At 43.4% G+C, this 20,823-nt stretch overlaps 3 protein-coding genes across 3 annotated transcripts; all 3 read right to left on the reverse strand.

The window, feature by feature from the left end:
- Positions 1 to 1,157: 1,157 nt before the first annotated feature.
- Positions 1,158 to 5,425, reverse strand: loxl5a (lysyl oxidase-like 5a). Its single transcript, XM_085347185.1, has 6 exons — positions 4,417 to 5,425; positions 3,122 to 3,230; positions 2,404 to 2,541; positions 1,864 to 2,020; positions 1,645 to 1,740; positions 1,158 to 1,277 (listed from the first exon to the last, which is right to left on the reverse strand). The coding sequence occupies exons 1-6, from the start codon at positions 5,423 to 5,425 to the stop codon at positions 1,158 to 1,160; spliced, it is 1,629 nt and encodes a 542-aa protein (XP_085203311.1).
- Positions 5,426 to 5,930: 505 nt separating this feature from the next.
- Positions 5,931 to 7,603, reverse strand: LOC146607170 (E3 SUMO-protein ligase ZBED1-like). Its single transcript, XM_085347794.1, has 2 exons — positions 6,531 to 7,603; positions 5,931 to 6,309 (listed from the first exon to the last, which is right to left on the reverse strand). The coding sequence occupies exons 1-2, from the start codon at positions 7,601 to 7,603 to the stop codon at positions 5,931 to 5,933; spliced, it is 1,452 nt and encodes a 483-aa protein (XP_085203920.1).
- A 6,578-nt stretch (positions 7,604 to 14,181) lies between these two features.
- Positions 14,182 to 15,876, reverse strand: LOC146607171 (E3 SUMO-protein ligase ZBED1-like). Its single transcript, XM_085347797.1, has 2 exons — positions 14,804 to 15,876; positions 14,182 to 14,560 (listed from the first exon to the last, which is right to left on the reverse strand). The coding sequence occupies exons 1-2, from the start codon at positions 15,874 to 15,876 to the stop codon at positions 14,182 to 14,184; spliced, it is 1,452 nt and encodes a 483-aa protein (XP_085203923.1).
- Positions 15,877 to 20,823: the final 4,947 nt, after the last annotated feature.

Here is a 20,823-nt window from a genome sequence, read left to right on the forward strand (position 1 = left end):
GACAGTCCTGCTGTGCCTAATGACGAGTGCCAAAGAAAAAGCCCGTACAATACAGGACATACCTCCTGCTTGTTTTTCTGCCAATCTTCTGTGAGGCAAACAGGCCTCATTAAAAAAAATAATAAAAACACGGAGCAAAGAGGAAGAATTGTGTTTTGCGCTGGTTATGTCCTCCAGACAGCGTCCCAGTTGGTCCCGACTAAATTCGGTGACAAAGTGTAAACAGAGCGAGACACTCGCAGGCGTCTCACATGGAGCCACTGCCAGGTGACTAAATGTTTTCCCAATCACTCACCAGCAATAACACAACACAACAAGCACGCAAAAACACACTGGTGTCACAGCGCTCTCGTTCTCTCGCTGCTATTTTGATGACGTTAATGAGCAAAGTGGGATCGTTTCAGGTATTTCTCTGAGGTGTGTTATTCCTAAAGCATTTAGGAAATGTACCGCTCGACACTGAACCGCCTCTCAGCTCGTGTTAACTGGTGTTAATGGGCAGCCAGATGAGTTCAGGCTGAGAAATATTTGCTCCCAATTGTAATTAGACTAATTCAATAATTAGATGTCGGGGTTGCCTTTGTTTTCAGAAATCTAAATAAGTTTTACCATAAAGTAAAAAGCTTTTAAAAGTCGAGCCTTGTTTCAGTAGAATACATAAAACTATAAACTGCTGCTGGAGCAAAGCATTGCAAATAATCCACACGTGACAGCTTTTGAACTTTTTAAATAAGAGCAGCGGCACGCTGTATACTTCAGGGTATATTTGCTGGTCTCTGACAAAATCCTAATAGATGTGATGGAGGAAAGCTGGAGCACCACTGCTTCCCCACAGTCAGCACCAAGTCAGTCTCACAGTAACAGCCAACAGCACAAAATCCACTTAAAATGAATATTCATATAAATAAGTAAAAGGTCAAATTGAGCCATCCTGGCTTTGGATACAATAAATCATATAAATACAGATTCATTTAGAAGCAAACAGATGATGGTATCAGCAGCTGCTCATTAGGAGCAGTAAGAAGAGATTAAGTACATGTTTGCCTGTGAGATGTTCAGTCTGCTGTCAGGTCAGCTCCTGTGAAGCAAAGAAAAAAATACTTTAAACATTTTTACCTCCAGAGTCACTCGTGAAAATCGAGAATACTTGACCCGACTTACACAACGATCCTGCAGTTTCTCGCCTGGACGTAGCTTCCCGTGTACCTGACGTCACACTGAGCCTCGTTGTTGGAGAAGTCAGACTCCTCGACCAGGTGAGAGGGGTTCACCGTTACCTGAAAATCAAATAAACAACAATCATTTAGAGATGAAATGTGAATAATAATATATCCATCCATCCATCCATCCATCTTCATCCGCTTATCCGAGGTCGGGTCGCGGGGGTAGCAGCCTAAGCAAAGAGGTCCAGACCTCCCTCTCCCCAGCCACCTCCTCCAGCTTGTCCGGGGGAATACCAAGGCGTTCCCAGGCCAGCCGAGAGATATAATCTCTCCAGCGTGTCCTGGGTCTGCCCCGGGGCCTCCTCCCGGTGGGACATGCCTGGAACACCTCGCCCAGGAGGCGCCCAGGGGGCATCCTTGCCAGATGCCCGAACCACCTGAATAATAATATAAATAATATAAATCCGTCCTGCAAACCCACCTTGAGTATGTAGTTCCCCGGCGGCACATCAGTGATGTCGATCCACTGGCAGTCGATGTTGGCGTGGTACGTGTCATAGCATCCAGGACTGAGACCCTAAGAAGACGCCAAACTTACACAACCTGCTTCTGCGATGCTTTAAAAGCGGAAATCTTTACGTTTTTACGAGAAAGACGTAACCAGTGAAAATCCTGCACAGATACAAAAGTGCAAACTGACTTGTGTGTGAGTAGTGCAGGCAAAGCGTCGCCGTACTCCTGCATCACACGACGTGTCCTCTAGACAGAAACTGGCTTTGTGTCCCTCAGCAACCTTCAGTCCAGTGGAGACATCCAGCAGGTCGTAGTTACTAAATGCTTCCATGCTGTGGTAATGCCTGAAGAGGAGAGAAATCTTCTCTGCTAATGTGTTCAGGAAACCGTCCTTTCTGCTGTATTTACAGTACGTAACATTCTCTTAAATCTCATGTTTCCCTTTTTCAAAAAACAAAACGTGTAATTACTCCAATTAAAACAGATGAAGAGATTTGGTCTACTCTCAGCTGTTTCTGAACTGTTGGCTCTGTGGGATGTCAGAGTGGATGTTCCTAAAACGCTCACCTCAGGCATCTTTGGCTGACAAACTACAGTTTCCTAAAATTAACTTCTCCCTCGGACATGTTTTAATGTTTTATCTGTTAGTTATAAATCCTGTGTCCACACATCACTCTGCAGGAACTGGGGTGTGACTTTGAGGACATATATGGTGTTTCTAACTCACTGGTGACAGCTGTGCCACTCCCACTCATGCCTGGGTCTCACCGGGAGGAAGTCTGCTGTTCCCTGGTTCTTCACTCGCTGTGGGAAGCGCAGCAGAACTCGATAGTCGAGGTCACTCACACTCGGGTGATATGCAGAGCTGAAGGAAAAGGAAACAGGAAATGAGCCAAGATACCTGGAGCACCTTCACTGTGTGCCGAGATGACACTCGGAGGGTTTTAAGCACTCAGTGCGCAGCCGGAATCGACTTGCACCACCTTTTTAAGTCTTTGTCCTCCACACATACATGCCTCACTGCACAGTTTACTCTATTTCCTGCTCACCGAGCGGCAGACGCAATGATTTACTGCAGAGGTGGTTTCTGGTCTTGCCTCAGCAGTTTTTGCATTCACCTCAGAAATCCTTTGCCTTTCGTTTCAGAGTTTATTTTATTTGGCAGAGCGGCTGCTCAGATCAGAGGAGAGAATCTCAGGCAGCAGCCAGGTTTGCGTCCAGTCATTCTGTCACTCAGCTGTAGCATCCAAATGGGATGTGGGCCAACACAGTGAGGCAGGCTCAAAGAAGTCCTATCTTTTATTATCTCGATGTAAATGTGTTTGTCCTGCCTGACGTCACACGTTTCTGCTGCACAGCAAAAATAACCTGTATTGTAAAATGTCAGTGAAGAACAACTTAAATTATTTTTGACAGACAGATTCATATAAAGCCCAATAAAGCACCTGGAAAGACAGTTCTCCTCAGCTGCACAGCGAAGTGCATACATCTGTGCTCTCTGAATGTACGAGGCTGCTTGGATGTAGTAAGGGTCAGGAACCAAGTCTGGAAGACCTGCAGAGGAAAAAAATCAGAAACTTAAACGATTAAAACAACCTAAAGGCAAAAACTGGGGCATCAACTTTCCACTAATGGGATTTCAAACTCATTTTACTCATCAAGAGTCACATAAATGTCCACATTTAATCCCTCAGATATCTGAATATAAGATAACAAAGGGCAATTTTAACAGAATATCTGAATTTTTCTACATGATAAATGTGTAAAATAAAAGAAAAAGTGCTCTTAGATCACTGACCAGACTGTCCTGTACTTATGAAACATAAAGCTTTGTTGATGGAGTCTGTCCTCTGTGTTTGACAGCTCTGTTCTACACTGTCTAATAAACTGCATCCTTATTGAAAAGTGCTGCATGTGTTGATTTGACTATGCAGACGTCACAAAACCTGTATCTATACAGATCAGCATAATAAGAATCTGCTTGGGAAGAATAATGAATGGACAACTTTAGATATACTGTCATAAGCTGCAGAAGTAATTTCTCCATCACTGCTGGCTAATCACTAATGACTCTCAAAGTCTATCAATCAAGCATTTAATTTTAACTTTGCTCAGAGGCTCTGGCACGGGAGACATTAGTTTTGTCATAACGGGGCATTAACTCCGGTTCTCATTAAAATGCATTAAAATCTGCATTAGATGGGATTTAAATGTGGGGCTCGGCACTCCTTTCGGCGCCAAACCAATTTGATTGATTGGGCGTGATAATGTCTCTAAAGCTTCAAGATGCGTGCCTCTCCATAACTACTTTTTAACCCTTGTATGGTGTTCGGGTCTGTGAGACCCGTGTTCAGTTTTTTTCAAAAGAAAAATTAAACAATTAATTATTTTTTCACGTGTAAATGTGTTGTGTCTTTCCACTCACTCCACTGGATTATAACTGATTTATTTATAACATTTTATATAAAAGAAAAACGAGAAGCACATTAATTCATAAATGTGATCTAACAAAGGTAAAGGGAAAAAATTAACCATGTTTGCTGTTCATATGTCTTGTAATTGGGATGAAGTAAACATCTGTTGAGTAATTTAACATAAAATTGTTTGATAGTGTTAATTTGGAAAGCCAAAACTCTAGCGGGTCCACCAGACCCATGAACACTGGCTGAGTAACAAAAATACGAACACCACACAAGGGTTAATACACGTTGGTGTCTTTGCCGCGGTGCTTCTGTCTCACCGTTGTGGAAGAACCTGGTCCCGTAGCCGGCTCCTGGTGGAGGGCGCGCACTCAGCCTGTTCCTGCGGTCTGGTGGGTAAACGTTATAGAAAACCGAGTTCCTGTGATGAATACTGTGCGGGTCTCGTGGGTCAGTCGCGTCTGTAGTGCGTGAGGCATCGGGTCCGCTACGTGGAAATTGTAATTCTACAGCGTTGCTGTACAGTGCTGTGGGAGAAACAATTAACTCTGGCGTGACTCTGGTCAGAGTGTGCGCTCTTTGCACACCGCGCGCACTGGGAGCGTCTCCCAGCGTGGTCTCCTGGGTTATATGACGTGCGTTCCCAGCGTCCTCTGCCGTGGTCACCCATATTGATGTGGCAGGTGATCGAACAGTTGAATGCGTGCTCTGGGACCTGGTTCTGCCGCTTCGGCTGTGGGTAAAATCCGGCGATCTTGCCTGTGACGCGCTGGCCCGTTGTACACCTGTATCATCTCCAAGTGCACTACGGCCTCCCCGTGGGACTCCGCTGCCGGAGAACTCTTGGACGGAGGTAAGAGCTGAAGAGCTGCTGGACTGTGACCGGAGGGACCCGGAGTATCCCACAGCCTCTGTGGTGGTTTGGCTGCGGGGTGGGGACTGACTGCGTGTGCCAGGTCGTCCCGAGGCGAGTATATACTGATCCGTATCAGCACCAAGGACCGACGCATCCACTTGACTGCGCTCGTTTTGTTGAAAATGGCCGTTGAGTTCGTTAAATTCCCAAGATCCGGTTCTGGTGGGTCTACTGGACGCAGCCGGAGGGTTCACTTGGTTGTTTGCTCTCAATAGAAGCTGAGCGCGTCTCCGTGTCTGTGCTGGTAAACGATACTGAGTCCCAGTGCTCAGTAAACTGTACACCTGACCGTTATTCTCCCACTGAATCCGGTGTGTCCACGGTCCAACACGTGCACGCAGATGGTGCTGACCGGTGCCCAAACACACCAGAACACCAAATAAGTAAAATAACACAAACACGAACTTCTCCATGGCTCGTCGGGATGGCAACTGCTCCAAAAGTGACACATGAAATAGGCTGACATTTGAGTTTGACACGGGAGGTGAGGGGGTGTTTTGAATATGCTTGACTCCGTCACGAGGTTGCGCACAGCATCACCGGCAAGGGGGCTTGGTTTGAGAGGTTTTTGGCATCTGTGATGTGATTTACAACCATCCACCCATGTACAGCAAGAAGCCGCACTCACAACCGTGGGCATCAGCAAGTTGGTGAAATTTAAACAAAACAAAACAGCATTCCATCTGAAACTCTCTTATTGTACCCAAAATACAAATTTTAGTGATTACATGTGGCTTCATTAATTATGTTCAAACGGATGAATACATAACGCAAGTAATAACTTTATGATCAGTCAGTGAATGAAGGAGCTCAAGAGTGCAAATATAGTTGCAATAAAGTGACAAATATGCCCTTTTATGTCAAACAAAGACCGAAATAAGTGGCATCAGTGTGAGGATGAGAATGAGCGATCCAACCTCACACTGCAGATATCAGGGCAAAGCACAGTGGGGGGGTTGCAGTCTTCTTGGCTGGACCTTCTTCTGCAGTGTGTGATCTTCTAGGAGAGTCTTCATGCAGCATGCCTGCCAGTGTGGTCCACACTGCTTCTCTGTCAGTCTTGGGCACACTGCGTAGGTCTTTAAAACGTGGGTCCAGTGCAGTTGCGATCTGGAGCCATGCATAGTTGGTATGTTCCTGGCGGGAAGCAAGGTCTTCCTTAAACTTCTCTTTAAACCTCACCACATATGCAGGGTCCTCATCAGTTACTTCCATGACACGGCGCAGGTGGCAGAAGGCTGGTAGAACTACAGAGCAGGAGACGTAGGCCTCTCCTCCCAGCAGTTCAGTCACATATCTGCAGTGGAATACACACACACACACACACACACACAGAGAGAGAGAGAGAGATAAGACAGCAAATTTAAAAAAGCTTTTTAATACTAGGTAATATTAATAAAATATTTGATTTCATTTATTTTTTAAATAAGACATTTTCATAATAACAAAACTGATTTAAGATGTATGTTTGATACATTTAATCTAAACCTACAATTATGGTCACAATGACAGGCTCACCTGCAGGGCTCTAGAAGTGTCTCCAGTCTCTGGAGTTTGTCCCACTCTGGAGGCGTCAGGAGGACAAGTTTATGCTTTTGTTTATCCAGAGTCGCGGTTACTGCAGTTTGGTTGCGGATCAAGCGCTTCACCATCTCCAGCGTGGAGTTCCAGCGCGTAGGCACGTCCTGGGCCAACGGCTCCTGCTTGCGCCCCAGTGACACCTGCTCTGCGTTCAGCTCTGCTGTGTTTGCTGGGCTGTGCTTAAAATGGCCAACAATTTTGCGGCATTTGGCCAGCGCAGTGACAAAGCCACTGTCTGCGAGACTCACTGTGATGCATCTCTGTAGAATGTGCGCGGTACACGGCATGTGATTGAATGGCATGATGCGAGCCGCGGCGATCATATTGCGCGCACTGTCCGTGCCTACTGTTGTCACCTTCTCCTCAATTCTCCACCTGCGAGCAACAGTCTGGAACTGCTCTGCACAAGCCTCCGCAAAGTGCCGCTCTTCCGTTTTCATTATAGTCAGCGCAAAGGATGTCAGACCCCAGGCTTCAGTGATTAAATGCGCAGTAACTCCCAGGTAATTGTCATTACTCAATGATGTCCAGTGGTCTCCTGTCAGAGCCACGCATTCTGTGTGAACTAAAGCCTCTTCTTTTTTCTTTTTCTCCGTTTCATACAGTTCGTGGATTCGAATTGTTATTGTGCTTCTCGCTGGGGGCTTGTAGGACGCGTCCTGAGATGCAACCTTTAAAACATCCGCAAAGCCCTTGTCCTCCACAATGCTTAGCGGTCTGCAGTCCTTTGCTATCCATTTGGCTATATTGTCGGTCAGTTTGTCCAAAGAAGACTTACCGAGTGGCCTGCGTTCACTAAGAGTGGTCTGACGCAGGCCGGGTGAAGCTGCTGCCCCGACAAACGCGTGTTTGGCATTAAGGTGGTATTTTAAGGTCGAATTTGAACGGTGAAATTGAAACTCTTTACTACAGTGAGTGCAAATTACAACGCGTTTGTTTATTGTCCCATCTATGTTCTTCTTGTATTTAAATTCCCCATCCAGAAGGCCATCCGCTTCCTGCTTCTCCATTTTCAGTGGCGCGGTAAACAAATCAAGTGGAATTATGGGAGCGACTTATCTGCGTGTTGCGCTAAATAGTTAAATATTCTAACGTAATTAATTCCAAAATTTAATTATCGCAATTAACGCGTTAATTTCGACAGCTATAAATATAATATAATATAATATAATATAATATAATATAATATAATATAATATAATATATCATGTTGCTATTTAATGTTTTTTGTTCGTGTTGCAGCTGCTCTGTGAGCCAAGCTTTCGTTGTCTAAATTCAATGGCAATATATCTCTGCACCACACGATGGCGATAGATTCTCACAGACAGTCTGTGCTCTGCTTCCGCCACCAGTCATCTTTAAATCTTTTTTTTAATTCAATGAAACCTTTATTTAACTGTCCATCTCGCGGCATTACTTAAAAAAAAATCATATTTAAATACAAAGAAGATTAAATACATGAACGACAGTAAATTGATAAAATAAGAGCAAATAAATATATTTACAAATGATAGCAACATCAATGGAATAAAAGCATGAACAGCAGCAGAAGGAGAAAGAGGCCTGTATCTACATTATTACTCTGGCAGCTCTCAGTCTCCATACAGACAGGACACGTTGCAGCGTAATTGCAGACAGGTGCGTGGGCCTGAGCTCCGCCCAGGCAGAATGACGAGTGGAAGAAAGCAGCAACACAATAAACATATGTAGCCTTGCGGAGCCGGCCGGGCAGACACCGAGACAGAGTGCAACGATTTTATACGTGACAACACACACAAAAAAACACACACAACAAAAATCAGAATGTGTTTGTGATTTGGATTTTTATTTAAAGGTGAAACCTTTTTTCTTTTCTTGTTTTGCCAGATTAGACATTTTGATTCATTTCATTTAGTTTTTTTGTTTTACTTTGATGCTATAATAGATGTTTTTAAAATGTAGTCATATTTAATACTATATTGCAGGGGTGCCCAATCCCGGTCCTCGAGAGCTACCGTCCTGCAGCTTTTAGATGCATCCCTACTCCAACACAGCTGAATCAAATGGTTTGATTACCTCTTCAGCATGCCATCGTGTTTGGCAAAGGCCTGATAACAAGCCATTCATTTGATTCAGCTGTGTTGGAGTAGGGATGCATCTAAAAGCTGCAGGATAGTAGCTCTCGAGGACTGGGATTGGGCAGCCCTGCTATATTGCATCATGGCAAAACAACAGTCTCCTCAAGCTGCTTTATACTGTAAGGTAAAAACACTACAGTAAAAGCCAGAAAACCCCAACAATCCAATGATCCCCTTTGAGCAAGCACTGGGCGACAGTGGGGAGGAAAAACTCCCTTTAGGAAGAAACCTCCGGCAGAACCAGGCTCAAGAAGGGGCGGCCATCTGCTGCGACCGGTTGGGGGTGGGTGGGCAATCTCAGTCCACGAGGGCCGGTGTCCCTGCAGGTTTTAGATGTGTCCTCGAACCAACACAGCTGATTTAAACGGCTAAATTAGCTCCTCAACATGTCCTGAAGTTCTCCAGAGGCCTGGTAACGAACTAATCATGTGATTCAGGTGTGTTGAGCCAAGGTGAGATCTAAAACCTGCAGGGACACCGGCCCTCGTGGACTGAGAATGCCCACCCATGATATAGGGAGACAAGATGAAGTATACTTCTAATGGCCTATTTTAGCAGTTAATTTTTAACAATCAACTGGTGGTAATCCATCATCAGAATTGAGGAAAGGTGGTGTTGATGGAGACTCTACAGGAGGATTCACTGGGGAAGCCATACCTGCACTTCTGCCAGGGTGTCTTGGACGTACCTGAATAAATGTAGTTTTCCCTGGAAGTGGACGAGGATTAATCTGAGACGGAGTCTCCTCAGAACATCTCCCCATCATGCTTCTATGGTCCAACGATGCCAGCTTTTGTCCTTTCTGTTTTTCTAATTTAAGCTGGAGTTGAGCGTCTTTCACTCTAGATTTTAGATGACCTATCTCTTTTTCTTCATTGGCAGCCTTTTGGATAATCTGGTTCACTGGTCCAATGAGCTCCTCTCTTTGTCGGAATAAAGCGTACTCGGAAGACTTTACCATGTCATTGTACTGCTTTTTAAATGATTCCAGCTCCCGTGTTTTAGCTAGTAAAGCTGCATCTAGATCCTTGCATCTGATACGTAGACAGTTCAGCTGTTTTTCAAGAAACTCCGTTGTTCCAACAAAGGGGGTGCCTTCCACTCCGTCTACGTATTTCTTTTTCAAGTAGTGGAACATATCCCTAAATTCCACCTTTTCTTTTCCTCTCAAGTGACCTTCATGTGGAAATGCCTTTTCAAAGGACAAAACGCACTGGCACAATTCCTCTTGGAAGTAGCGCTCTTTCTTCTCCAGCCAATTCACTTTGGATATAAATCTTTCCCGTTGCTTTTTTGTGGAGCGCAGTTTCTCTTCCAGCGCCACCTTTTCAGCCAGTGCCTGATTGTGTGCCGCTTTTACTTTGTGCCGGTCCACTGCTGTCTTTCTGTGGTTTTCCTGCTCTGTGCTTAGGGCCTTTTTGACGTCTTCAATTTTCTTTTTCAAAGAATCAACTTCGTCTTCAAGCATAGCCTTCATTTTCTTTTCCAAGGCCAGAGCTCTAATATTACTCTGGCATTTCTGCTTGATCGCCATATTCTGGGCCTTTTGGTCGTCTATCACTTTGCCCATTTGACCTTTCTCCTCTGTTAATTCTTTCATGTTTTTAACCATAAATTCATTTTCGTCTTGTAACTGTGTATTATGCCACAAAACACCGTCAATCCAACACTGCGAGGATTGACGTTCTTCCTCGCGTTCCTTAACCGCATTGACGGTCACACCTCTACTATTTTTTACTGCCGTCTGCAGCTTTTCTATTTTGGAGTCATACATGTTGATCACCTCTTCTAACTTCCTGTCTGCAGCATTTGCTTTGTTTTCCAGTTTTTTAGTATTTTCCTGGTAAAACTGCTGCATCTTATTTTTTTCCTCTTTGTGGCGTTTCAATAATAATTCAACAACTTGGCTGTTGTGAAATTGCTGACGTGCCACCTTTTCTTTCTCTGTTTCCAGCAGTCCTTGCAGGACTTGGACTTCGTCCTCGTGTTTTTCTTTAAGCTCAGCCAGAGTTTTCTCCGTCTCTGCGCGGAACTTTACCAGAGCTTCGTGGTCATCTTTTATCGAGTCCAACCTGTCTGCGATGTTTGTCCTGTCATCCAAGACCGAACCCAGCAGCTTATTATTCTGCAAAAGTTCATTGTTTTCTTTTGTTAGATCCTCGATCCGTTTCTTATTGACTGTATGCAGGTTTTTGAAGTAGTCAAGCTCAGTTTTGAGCTTTTCAACCTCGTCGATCATTGGCTGCAGTCTTTGCTCGAACTGTCTGGCATATGTTTCTTTTTCTTTTTCACTTTTTTTAACCATTGTTTTCGAGAAATTAACATTTCTGTCTTTGTTAGCTTTCGAACTCATTTCTGCTTTTTTATGTGCTGTATCACTCCAACAAAACGATAGCTTAATGAATTCCCTTTGACAGCTGTCCTCTATTTATAGACTTGAACATCAAAGGATGAAAGGACTGTCACTATGACATCACCACGTTCTGTGACGTAACAGGGCTTTGGAGCGTGATGTCACGGGGGTGGGCGTGGAAAGGATTTTGGGGGTCTAAACAAAGCGTGTCTTTTTTTTAAAACTTTATTTAACAAACAATGAGTATACAACATACGAACAGATGAAGTATACAACAGAACATGAACACAAAAAGCCAAGGGTGAAAGAAAAAGGTAACAATTATAAGAATACACGCAAAAATTCACATACATATATTGTTGTGAGAGCCTTTTTGTTGGTGCAGTCTGATATTGATTGTATGTGCATGTGCACATCCTTAAAATAATGACAGAAATATGGTGTTTTGTTAGTAAACTTACATTTATGGATAAAAAATTTAGCTAAAAGTATTAAGAAATTTATCATAAAAAACATTTCTCATACTTCTTGGGGAACTTAAAGAAACAGAATAAAACATTTTCCCATCGTAAAGAAAACTCCCTTAAAATATGGACAATAACAAAGCTGCTAAATTCCTTCCAGAATCTCTGTGTAAAAGAACAGTACCAAAAAAGATGTGTCACCGTTTCTGGATGATCCCCACAGAAAGTACAATTAGTATTTATGTCCCTTTTAAATTTGACCATGTAGTGACTGGCTGGATAACATGTATGTCGAATTTTAAAAGAGACTTCTTTCACCTTATTTACAATCAAATATTTATGGGGGACCATCCAGACTGTCTTCCGCTTGATATCTGGAACACTGATTGGAAAATTATATAGTGCAATAAAGTCGTTGTAAGTAAGTAGTTGTCCCTCTTTACTAACCAGCTGAGCCACCAATAGGATCCCATTTTGGAGCCAAGTTTCCAGGAAAAGTGATTTATTTTTCTATAAAATATCTCTGTTGTTCCAGATAAGGTATTTGTGAGGTGAGAAGTTGTGTTTATAAATGAGGGTCCACGCTAAGAGGACCTGCTTATGGAAGGATGAAAGCTTTACAGGGACTTTCTCAACATTGTAATTACAATTTCAAATAAAAGTAAAGCCACCAAAACGAGAGAAAATGTGGTATGGTATAAAGTTCCAGATAGAGGTAGGGTTTTAAGAAAATGTTTGGCCCAATTAATTTTGAAAGTGTTATTTAAAGTAGAAAAGTCTAAGACGTTAAGCCCACCTGATTCGTACTTATTCATCACAACAGTTTTTCTAATATAGTGCGTACGGTTTTTCCATATAAAATTAAAGAGCATACGGTCAATATCTTTACTACTTTTCTTATCCAGATGTAAGGAGAGAGCAGCATATGTTCATCGGGATATCCCTTCAGCTTTAGTAATTAACACTCTACCTTTCAAAGACAAGTCCCTTGTTCCAAGATGGCGCCGCCGCGTATGGATGCCCCGGTGCTTCAGTGCGTTACTTCTGTTTTGTTTTTGTGCATAACTTCTGTGTCTGGGCACTCCTCTGGATATTCTTACACTAGAGAAGAGCTTCTTAACTACAGGACTACAACACCTGTGGATTTACTTCCAATATTTGTCGCATCTGCGGCAGATTTACTGCAGACTCTGATCAGGAAAGTGAGACGCCGAAAGCGAGGAAAGCGAGCCGGCGCACTCGTGCGTCTGAGGAGACGCGGACTGCGAACTGCTCTTCCTGGGATCTTCCTTTCCAACGTACGCTCACTCAGGAATGAGATGGACGAGCTGGCCCTGATGAGAAGCATGAACAGAGACGTTGCCTCCTCCTGTGTCTTGTGTTTTACGGAGTCGTGGCTCTGTGAGGACATCCCGGACAGCGCGCTCAAGCTGGAGGGCTTTCATCTGCTGCGCGCGGACCGGCAGGCCTCTCTCTCTGGTAAGACCACAGGTGGACGTGTCTGCTTCTACATTAATAGTGGCTGGTGCACAGATGTAACAGTGATTGCTCAGCACTGCTCTTCCTCTCTGGAATACCTTTTTATTCACTGCAAACCGTTTTATTCTCCGCGGGAGTTTGCTTCATTCATCTTGGCCGCTGTTTACATCCCGCCAGATGCGGATGCGCAGGCAGCTCAGTGCGCACTCGCGGAGCAGATACTGCACATGGAGCGGACATTCCCGGACTCTCTCATCATTGCTCTTGGGGACTTTTACAACACCCCCCTCCTCACCCCACACAAAAGAGGATTTCACACCACCTCCTCCCACCACAACCCTTCATATTCATGAAGCAGATGCGAGGAAGCAGTTTAAGAGTCTGAATGCTCGGAAAGCTCCCGGCCCAGACGGTGTGTCTCGTCTACTGGACGCAGCCGGAGGGTTCACTTGGTTGTTTGCTCTCAATAGAAGCTGAGCGCGTCTCCGTGTCTGTGCTGGTAAACGATACTGAGTCCCAGTGCTCAGTAAACTGTACACCTGACCGTTATTCTCCCACTGAATCCGGTGTGTCCACGGTCCAACACGTGCTCAACACGATGGTGCTGACCGGTGCCCAAACACACCAGAACACCAAATAAGTAAAATAACACAAACACGAACTTCTCCATGGCTCGTCGGGATGGCAACTGCTCCAAAAGTGACACATGAAATAGGCTGACATTTGAGTTTGACACGGGAGGTGAGGGGGTGTTTTGAATATGCTTGACTCCGTCACGAGGTTGCGCACAGCATCACCGGCAAGGGGGCTTGGTTTGAGAGGTTTTTGGCATCTGTGATGTGATTTACAACCATCCACCCATGTACAGCAAGAAGCCGCACTCACAACCGTGGGCATCAGCAAGTTGGTGAAATTTAAACAAAACAAAACAGCATTCCATCTGAAACTCTCTTATTGTACCCAAAATACAAATTTTAGTGATTACATGTGGCTTCATTAATTATGTTCAAACGGATGAATACATAACGCAAGTAATAACTTTATGATCAGTCAGTGAATGAAGGAGCTCAAGAGTGCAAATATAGTTGCAATAAAGTGACAAATATGCCCTTTTATGTCAAACAAAGACCGAAATAAGTGGCATCAGTGTGAGGATGAGAATGAGCGATCCAACCTCACACTGCAGATATCAGGGCAAAGCACAGTGGGGGGGTTGCAGTCTTCTTGGCTGGACCTTCTTCTGCAGTGTGTGATCTTCTAGGAGAGTCTTCATGCAGCATGCCTGCCAGTGTGGTCCACACTGCTTCTCTGTCAGTCTTGGGCACACTGCGTAGGTCTTTAAAACGTGGGTCCAGTGCAGTTGCGATCTGGAGCCATGCATAGTTGGTATGTTCCTGGCGGGAAGCAAGGTCTTCCTTAAACTTCTCTTTAAACCTCACCACATATGCAGGGTCCTCATCAGTTACTTCCATGACACGGCGCAGGTGGCAGAAGGCTGGTAGAACTACAGAGCAGGAGACGTAGGCCTCTCCTCCCAGCAGTTCAGTCACATATCTGCAGTGGAATACACACACACACACACACACACACACACACACACACACACACACACACACACAGAGAGAGAGATAAGACAGCAAATTAAAAAAAGCTTTTTAATACTAGGTAATATTAATAAAATATTTGATTTCATTTATTTTTTAAATAAGACATTTTCATAATAACAAAACTGATTTAAGATGTATGTTTGATACATTTAATCTAAACCTACAATTATGGTCACAATGACAGGCTCACCTGCAGGGCTCTAGAAGTGTCTCCAGTCTCTGGAGTTTGTCCCACTCTGGAGGCGTCAGGAGGACAAGTTTATGCTTTTGTTTATCCAGAGTCGCGGTTACTGCAGTTTGGTTGCGGATCAAGCGCTTCACCATCTCCAGCGTGGAGTTCCAGCGCGTAGGCACGTCCTGGGCCAACGGCTCCTGCTTGCGCCCCAGTGACACCTGCTCTGCGTTCAGCTCTGCTGTGTTTGCTGGGCTGTGCTTAAAATGGCCAACAATTTTGCGGCATTTGGCCAGCGCAGTGACAAAGCCACTGTCTGCGAGACTCACTGTGATGCATCTCTGTAGAATGTGCGCGGTACACGGCATGTGATTGAATGGCATGATGCGAGCCGCGGCGATCATATTGCGCGCACTGTCCGTGCCTACTGTTGTCACCTTCTCCTCAATTCTCCACCTGCGAGCAACAGTCTGGAACTGCTCTGCACAAGCCTCCGCAAAGTGCCGCTCTTCCGTTTTCATTATAGTCAGCGCAAAGGATGTCAGACCCCAGGCTTCAGTGATTAAATGCGCAGTAACTCCCAGGTAATTGTCATTACTCAATGATGTCCAGTGGTCTCCTGTCAGAGCCACGCATTCTGTGTGAACTAAAGCCTCTTCTTTTTTCTTTTTCTCCGTTTCATACAGTTCGTGGATTCGAATTGTTATTGTGCTTCTCGCTGGGGGCTTGTAGGACGCGTCCTGAGATGCAACCTTTAAAACATCCGCAAAGCCCTTGTCCTCCACAATGCTTAGCGGTCTGCAGTCCTTTGCTATCCATTTGGCTATATTGTCGGTCAGTTTGTCCAAAGAAGACTTACCGAGTGGCCTGCGTTCACTAAGAGTGGTCTGACGCAGGCCGGGTGAAGCTGCTGCCCCGACAAACGCGTGTTTGGCATTAAGGTGGTATTTTAAGGTCGAATTTGAACGGTGAAATTGAAACTCTTTACTACAGTGAGTGCAAATTACAACGCGTTTGTTTATTGTCCCATCTATGTTCTTCTTGTATTTAAATTCCCCATCCAGAAGGCCATCCGCTTCCTGCTTCTCCATTTTCAGTGGCGCGGTAAACAAATCAAGTGGAATTATGGGAGCGACTTATCTGCGTGTTGCGCTAAATAGTTAAATATTCTAACGTAATTAATTCCAAAATTTAATTATCGCAATTAACGCGTTAATTTCGACAGCTATAAATATAATATAATATAATATAATATAATATAATATAATATAATATAATATAATATATCATGTTGCTATTTAATGTTTTTTGTTCGTGTTGCAGCTGCTCTGTGAGCCAAGCTTTCGTTGTCTAAATTCAATGGCAATATATCTCTGCACCACACGATGGCGATAGATTCTCACAGACAGTCTGTGCTCTGCTTCCGCCACCAGTCATCTTTAAATCTTTTTTTTAATTCAATGAAACCTTTATTTAACTGTCCATCTCGCGGCATTACTTAAAAAAAAATCATATTTAAATACAAAGAAGATTAAATACATGAACGACAGTAAATTGATAAAATAAGAGCAAATAAATATATTTACAAATGATAGCAACATCAATGGAATAAAAGCATGAACAGCAGCAGAAGGAGAAAGAGGCCTGTATCTACATTATTACTCTGGCAGCTCTCAGTCTCCATACAGACAGGACACGTTGCAGCGTAATTGCAGACAGGTGCGTGGGCCTGAGCTCCGCCCAGGCAGAATGACGAGTGGAAGAAAGCAGCAACACAATAAACATATGTAGCCTTGCGGAGCCGGCCGGGCAGACACCGAGACAGAGTGCAACGATTTTATACGTGACAACACACACAAAAAAACACACACAACAAAAATCAGAATGTGTTTGTGATTTGGATTTTTATTTAAAGGTGAAACCTTTTTTCTTTTCTTGTTTTGCCAGATTAGACATTTTGATTCATTTCATTTAGTTTTTTTGTTTTACTTTGATGCTATAATAGATGTTTTTAAAATGTAGTCATATTTAATACTATATTGCAGGGGTGCCCAATCCCGGTCCTCGAGAGCTACCGTCCTGCAGCTTTTAGATGCATCCCTACTCCAACACAGCTGAATCAAATGGTTTGATTACCTCTTCAGCATGCCATCGTGTTTGGCAAAGGCCTGATAACAAGCCATTCATTTGATTCAGCTGTGTTGGAGTAGGGATGCATCTAAAAGCTGCAGGATAGTAGCTCTCGAGGACTGGGATTGGGCAGCCCTGCTATATTGCATCATGGCAAAACAACAGTCTCCTCAAGCTGCTTTATACTGTAAGGTAAAAACACTACAGTAAAAGCCAGAAAACCCCAACAATCCAATGATCCCCTTTGAGCAAGCACTGGGCGACAGTGGGGAGGAAAAACTCCCTTTAGGAAGAAACCTCCGGCAGAACCAGGCTCAAGAAGGGGCGGCCATCTGCTGCGACCGGTTGGGGGTGGGTGGGCAATCTCAGTCCACGAGGGCCGGTGTCCCTGCAGGTTTTAGATGTGTCCTCGAACCAACACAGCTGATTTAAACGGCTAAATTAGCTCCTCAACATGTCCTGAAGTTCTCCAGAGGCCTGGTAACGAACTAATCATGTGATTCAGGTGTGTTGAGCCAAGGTGAGATCTAAAACCTGCAGGGACACCGGCCCTCGTGGACTGAGAATGCCCACCCATGATATAGGGAGACAAGATGAAGTATACTTCTAATGGCCTATTTTAGCAGTTAATTTTTAACAATCAACTGGTGGTAATCCATCATCAGAATTGAGGAAAGGTGGTGTTGATGGAGACTCTACAGGAGGATTCACTGGGGAAGCCATACCTGCACTTCTGCCAGGGTGTCTTGGACGTACCTGAATAAATGTAGTTTTCCCTGGAAGTGGACGAGGATTAATCTGAGACGGAGTCTCCTCAGAACATCTCCCCATCATGCTTCTATGGTCCAACGATGCCAGCTTTTGTCCTTTCTGTTTTTCTAATTTAAGCTGGAGTTGAGCGTCTTTCACTCTAGATTTTAGATGACCTATCTCTTTTTCTTCATTGGCAGCCTTTTGGATAATCTGGTTCACTGGTCCAATGAGCTCCTCTCTTTGTCGGAATAAAGCGTACTCGGAAGACTTTACCATGTCATTGTACTGCTTTTTAAATGATTCCAGCTCCCGTGTTTTAGCTAGTAAAGCTGCATCTAGATCCTTGCATCTGATACGTAGACAGTTCAGCTGTTTTTCAAGAAACTCCGTTGTTCCAACAAAGGGGGTGCCTTCCACTCCGTCTACGTATTTCTTTTTCAAGTAGTGGAACATATCCCTAAATTCCACCTTTTCTTTTCCTCTCAAGTGACCTTCATGTGGAAATGCCTTTTCAAAGGACAAAACGCACTGGCACAATTCCTCTTGGAAGTAGCGCTCTTTCTTCTCCAGCCAATTCACTTTGGATATAAATCTTTCCCGTTGCTTTTTTGTGGAGCGCAGTTTCTCTTCCAGCGCCACCTTTTCAGCCAGTGCCTGATTGTGTGCCGCTTTTACTTTGTGCCGGTCCACTGCTGTCTTTCTGTGGTTTTCCTGCTCTGTGCTTAGGGCCTTTTTGACGTCTTCAATTTTCTTTTTCAAAGAATCAACTTCGTCTTCAAGCATAGCCTTCATTTTCTTTTCCAAGGCCAGAGCTCTAATATTACTCTGGCATTTCTGCTTGATCGCCATATTCTGGGCCTTTTGGTCGTCTATCACTTTGCCCATTTGACCTTTCTCCTCTGTTAATTCTTTCATGTTTTTAACCATAAATTCATTTTCGTCTTGTAACTGTGTATTATGCCACAAAACACCGTCAATCCAACACTGCGAGGATTGACGTTCTTCCTCGCGTTCCTTAACCGCATTGACGGTCACACCTCTACTATTTTTTACTGCCGTCTGCAGCTTTTCTATTTTGGAGTCATACATGTTGATCACCTCTTCTAACTTCCTGTCTGCAGCATTTGCTTTGTTTTCCAGTTTTTTAGTATTTTCCTGGTAAAACTGCTGCATCTTATTTTTTTCCTCTTTGTGGCGTTTCAATAATAATTCAACAACTTGGCTGTTGTGAAATTGCTGACGTGCCACCTTTTCTTTCTCTGTTTCCAGCAGTCCTTGCAGGACTTGGACTTCGTCCTCGTGTTTTTCTTTAAGCTCAGCCAGAGTTTTCTCCGTCTCTGCGCGGAACTTTACCAGAGCTTCGTGGTCATCTTTTATCGAGTCCAACCTGTCTGCGATGTTTGTCCTGTCATCCAAGACCGAACCCAGCAGCTTATTATTCTGCAAAAGTTCATTGTTTTCTTTTGTTAGATCCTCGATCCGTTTCTTATTGACTGTATGCAGGTTTTTGAAGTAGTCAAGCTCAGTTTTGAGCTTTTCAACCTCGTCGATCATTGGCTGCAGTCTTTGCTCGAACTGTCTGGCATATGTTTCTTTTTCTTTTTCACTTTTTTTAACCATTGTTTTCGAGAAATTAACATTTCTGTCTTTGTTAGCTTTCGAACTCATTTCTGCTTTTTTATGTGCTGTATCACTCCAACAAAACGATAGCTTAATGAATTCCCTTTGACAGCTGTCCTCTATTTATAGACTTGAACATCAAAGGATGAAAGGACTGTCACTATGACATCACCACGTTCTGTGACGTAACAGGGCTTTGGAGCGTGATGTCACGGGGGTGGGCGTGGAAAGGATTTTGGGGGTCTAAACAAAGCGTGTCTTTTTTTTAAAACTTTATTTAACAAACAATGAGTATACAACATACGAACAGATGAAGTATACAACAGAACATGAACACAAAAAGCCAAGGGTGAAAGAAAAAGGTAACAATTATAAGAATACACGCAAAAATTCACATACATATATTGTTGTGAGAGCCTTTTTGTTGGTGCAGTCTGATATTGATTGTATGTGCATGTGCACATCCTTAAAATAATGACAGAAATATGGTGTTTTGTTAGTAAACTTACATTTATGGATAAAAAATTTAGCTAAAAGTATTAAGAAATTTATCATAAAAAACATTTCTCATACTTCTTGGGGAACTTAAAGAAACAGAATAAAACATTTTCCCATCGTAAAGAAAACTCCCTTAAAATATGGACAATAACAAAGCTGCTAAATTCCTTCCAGAATCTCTGTGTAAAAGAACAGTACCAAAAAAGATGTGTCACCGTTTCTGGATGATCCCCACAGAAAGTACAATTAGTATTTATGTCCCTTTTAAATTTGACCATGTAGTGACTGGCTGGATAACATGTATGTCGAATTTTAAAAGAGACTTCTTTCACCTTATTTACAATCAAATATTTATGGGGGACCATCCAGACTGTCTTCCGCTTGATATCTGGAACACTGATTGGAAAATTATATAGTGCAATAAAGTCGTTGTAAGTAAGTAGTTGTCCCTCTTTACTAACCAGCTGAGCCACCAATAGGATCCCATTTTGGAGCCAAGTTTCCAGGAAAAGTGATTTATTTTTCTATAAAATATCTCTGTTGTTCCAGATAAGGTATTTGTGAGGTGAGAAGTTGTGTTTATAAATGAGGGTCCACGCTAAGAGGACCTGCTTATGGAAGGATGAAAGCTTTACAGGGACTTTCTCAACATTGTAATTACAATTTCAAATAAAAGTAAAGCCACCAAAACGAGAGAAAATGTGGTATGGTATAAAGTTCCAGATAGAGGTAGGGTTTTAAGAAAATGTTTGGCCCAATTAATTTTGAAAGTGTTATTTAAAGTAGAAAAGTCTAAGACGTTAAGCCCACCTGATTCGTACTTATTCATCACAACAGTTTTTCTAATATAGTGCGTACGGTTTTTCCATATAAAATTAAAGAGCATACGGTCAATATCTTTACTACTTTTCTTATCCAGATGTAAGGAGAGAGCAGCATATGTTCATCGGGATATCCCTTCAGCTTTAGTAATTAACACTCTACCTTTCAAAGACAAGTCCCTTGTTCCAAGATGGCGCCGCCGCGTATGGATGCCC

This window comes from Diplotaxodon limnothrissa, linkage group LG23, assembly GCF_057381915.1.
Source record: "Diplotaxodon limnothrissa isolate DT_005_m linkage group LG23, D_limnothrissa_male_GT1.1, whole genome shotgun sequence".
NCBI classification, from domain to species: domain Eukaryota; kingdom Metazoa; phylum Chordata; class Actinopteri; order Cichliformes; family Cichlidae; genus Diplotaxodon; species Diplotaxodon limnothrissa.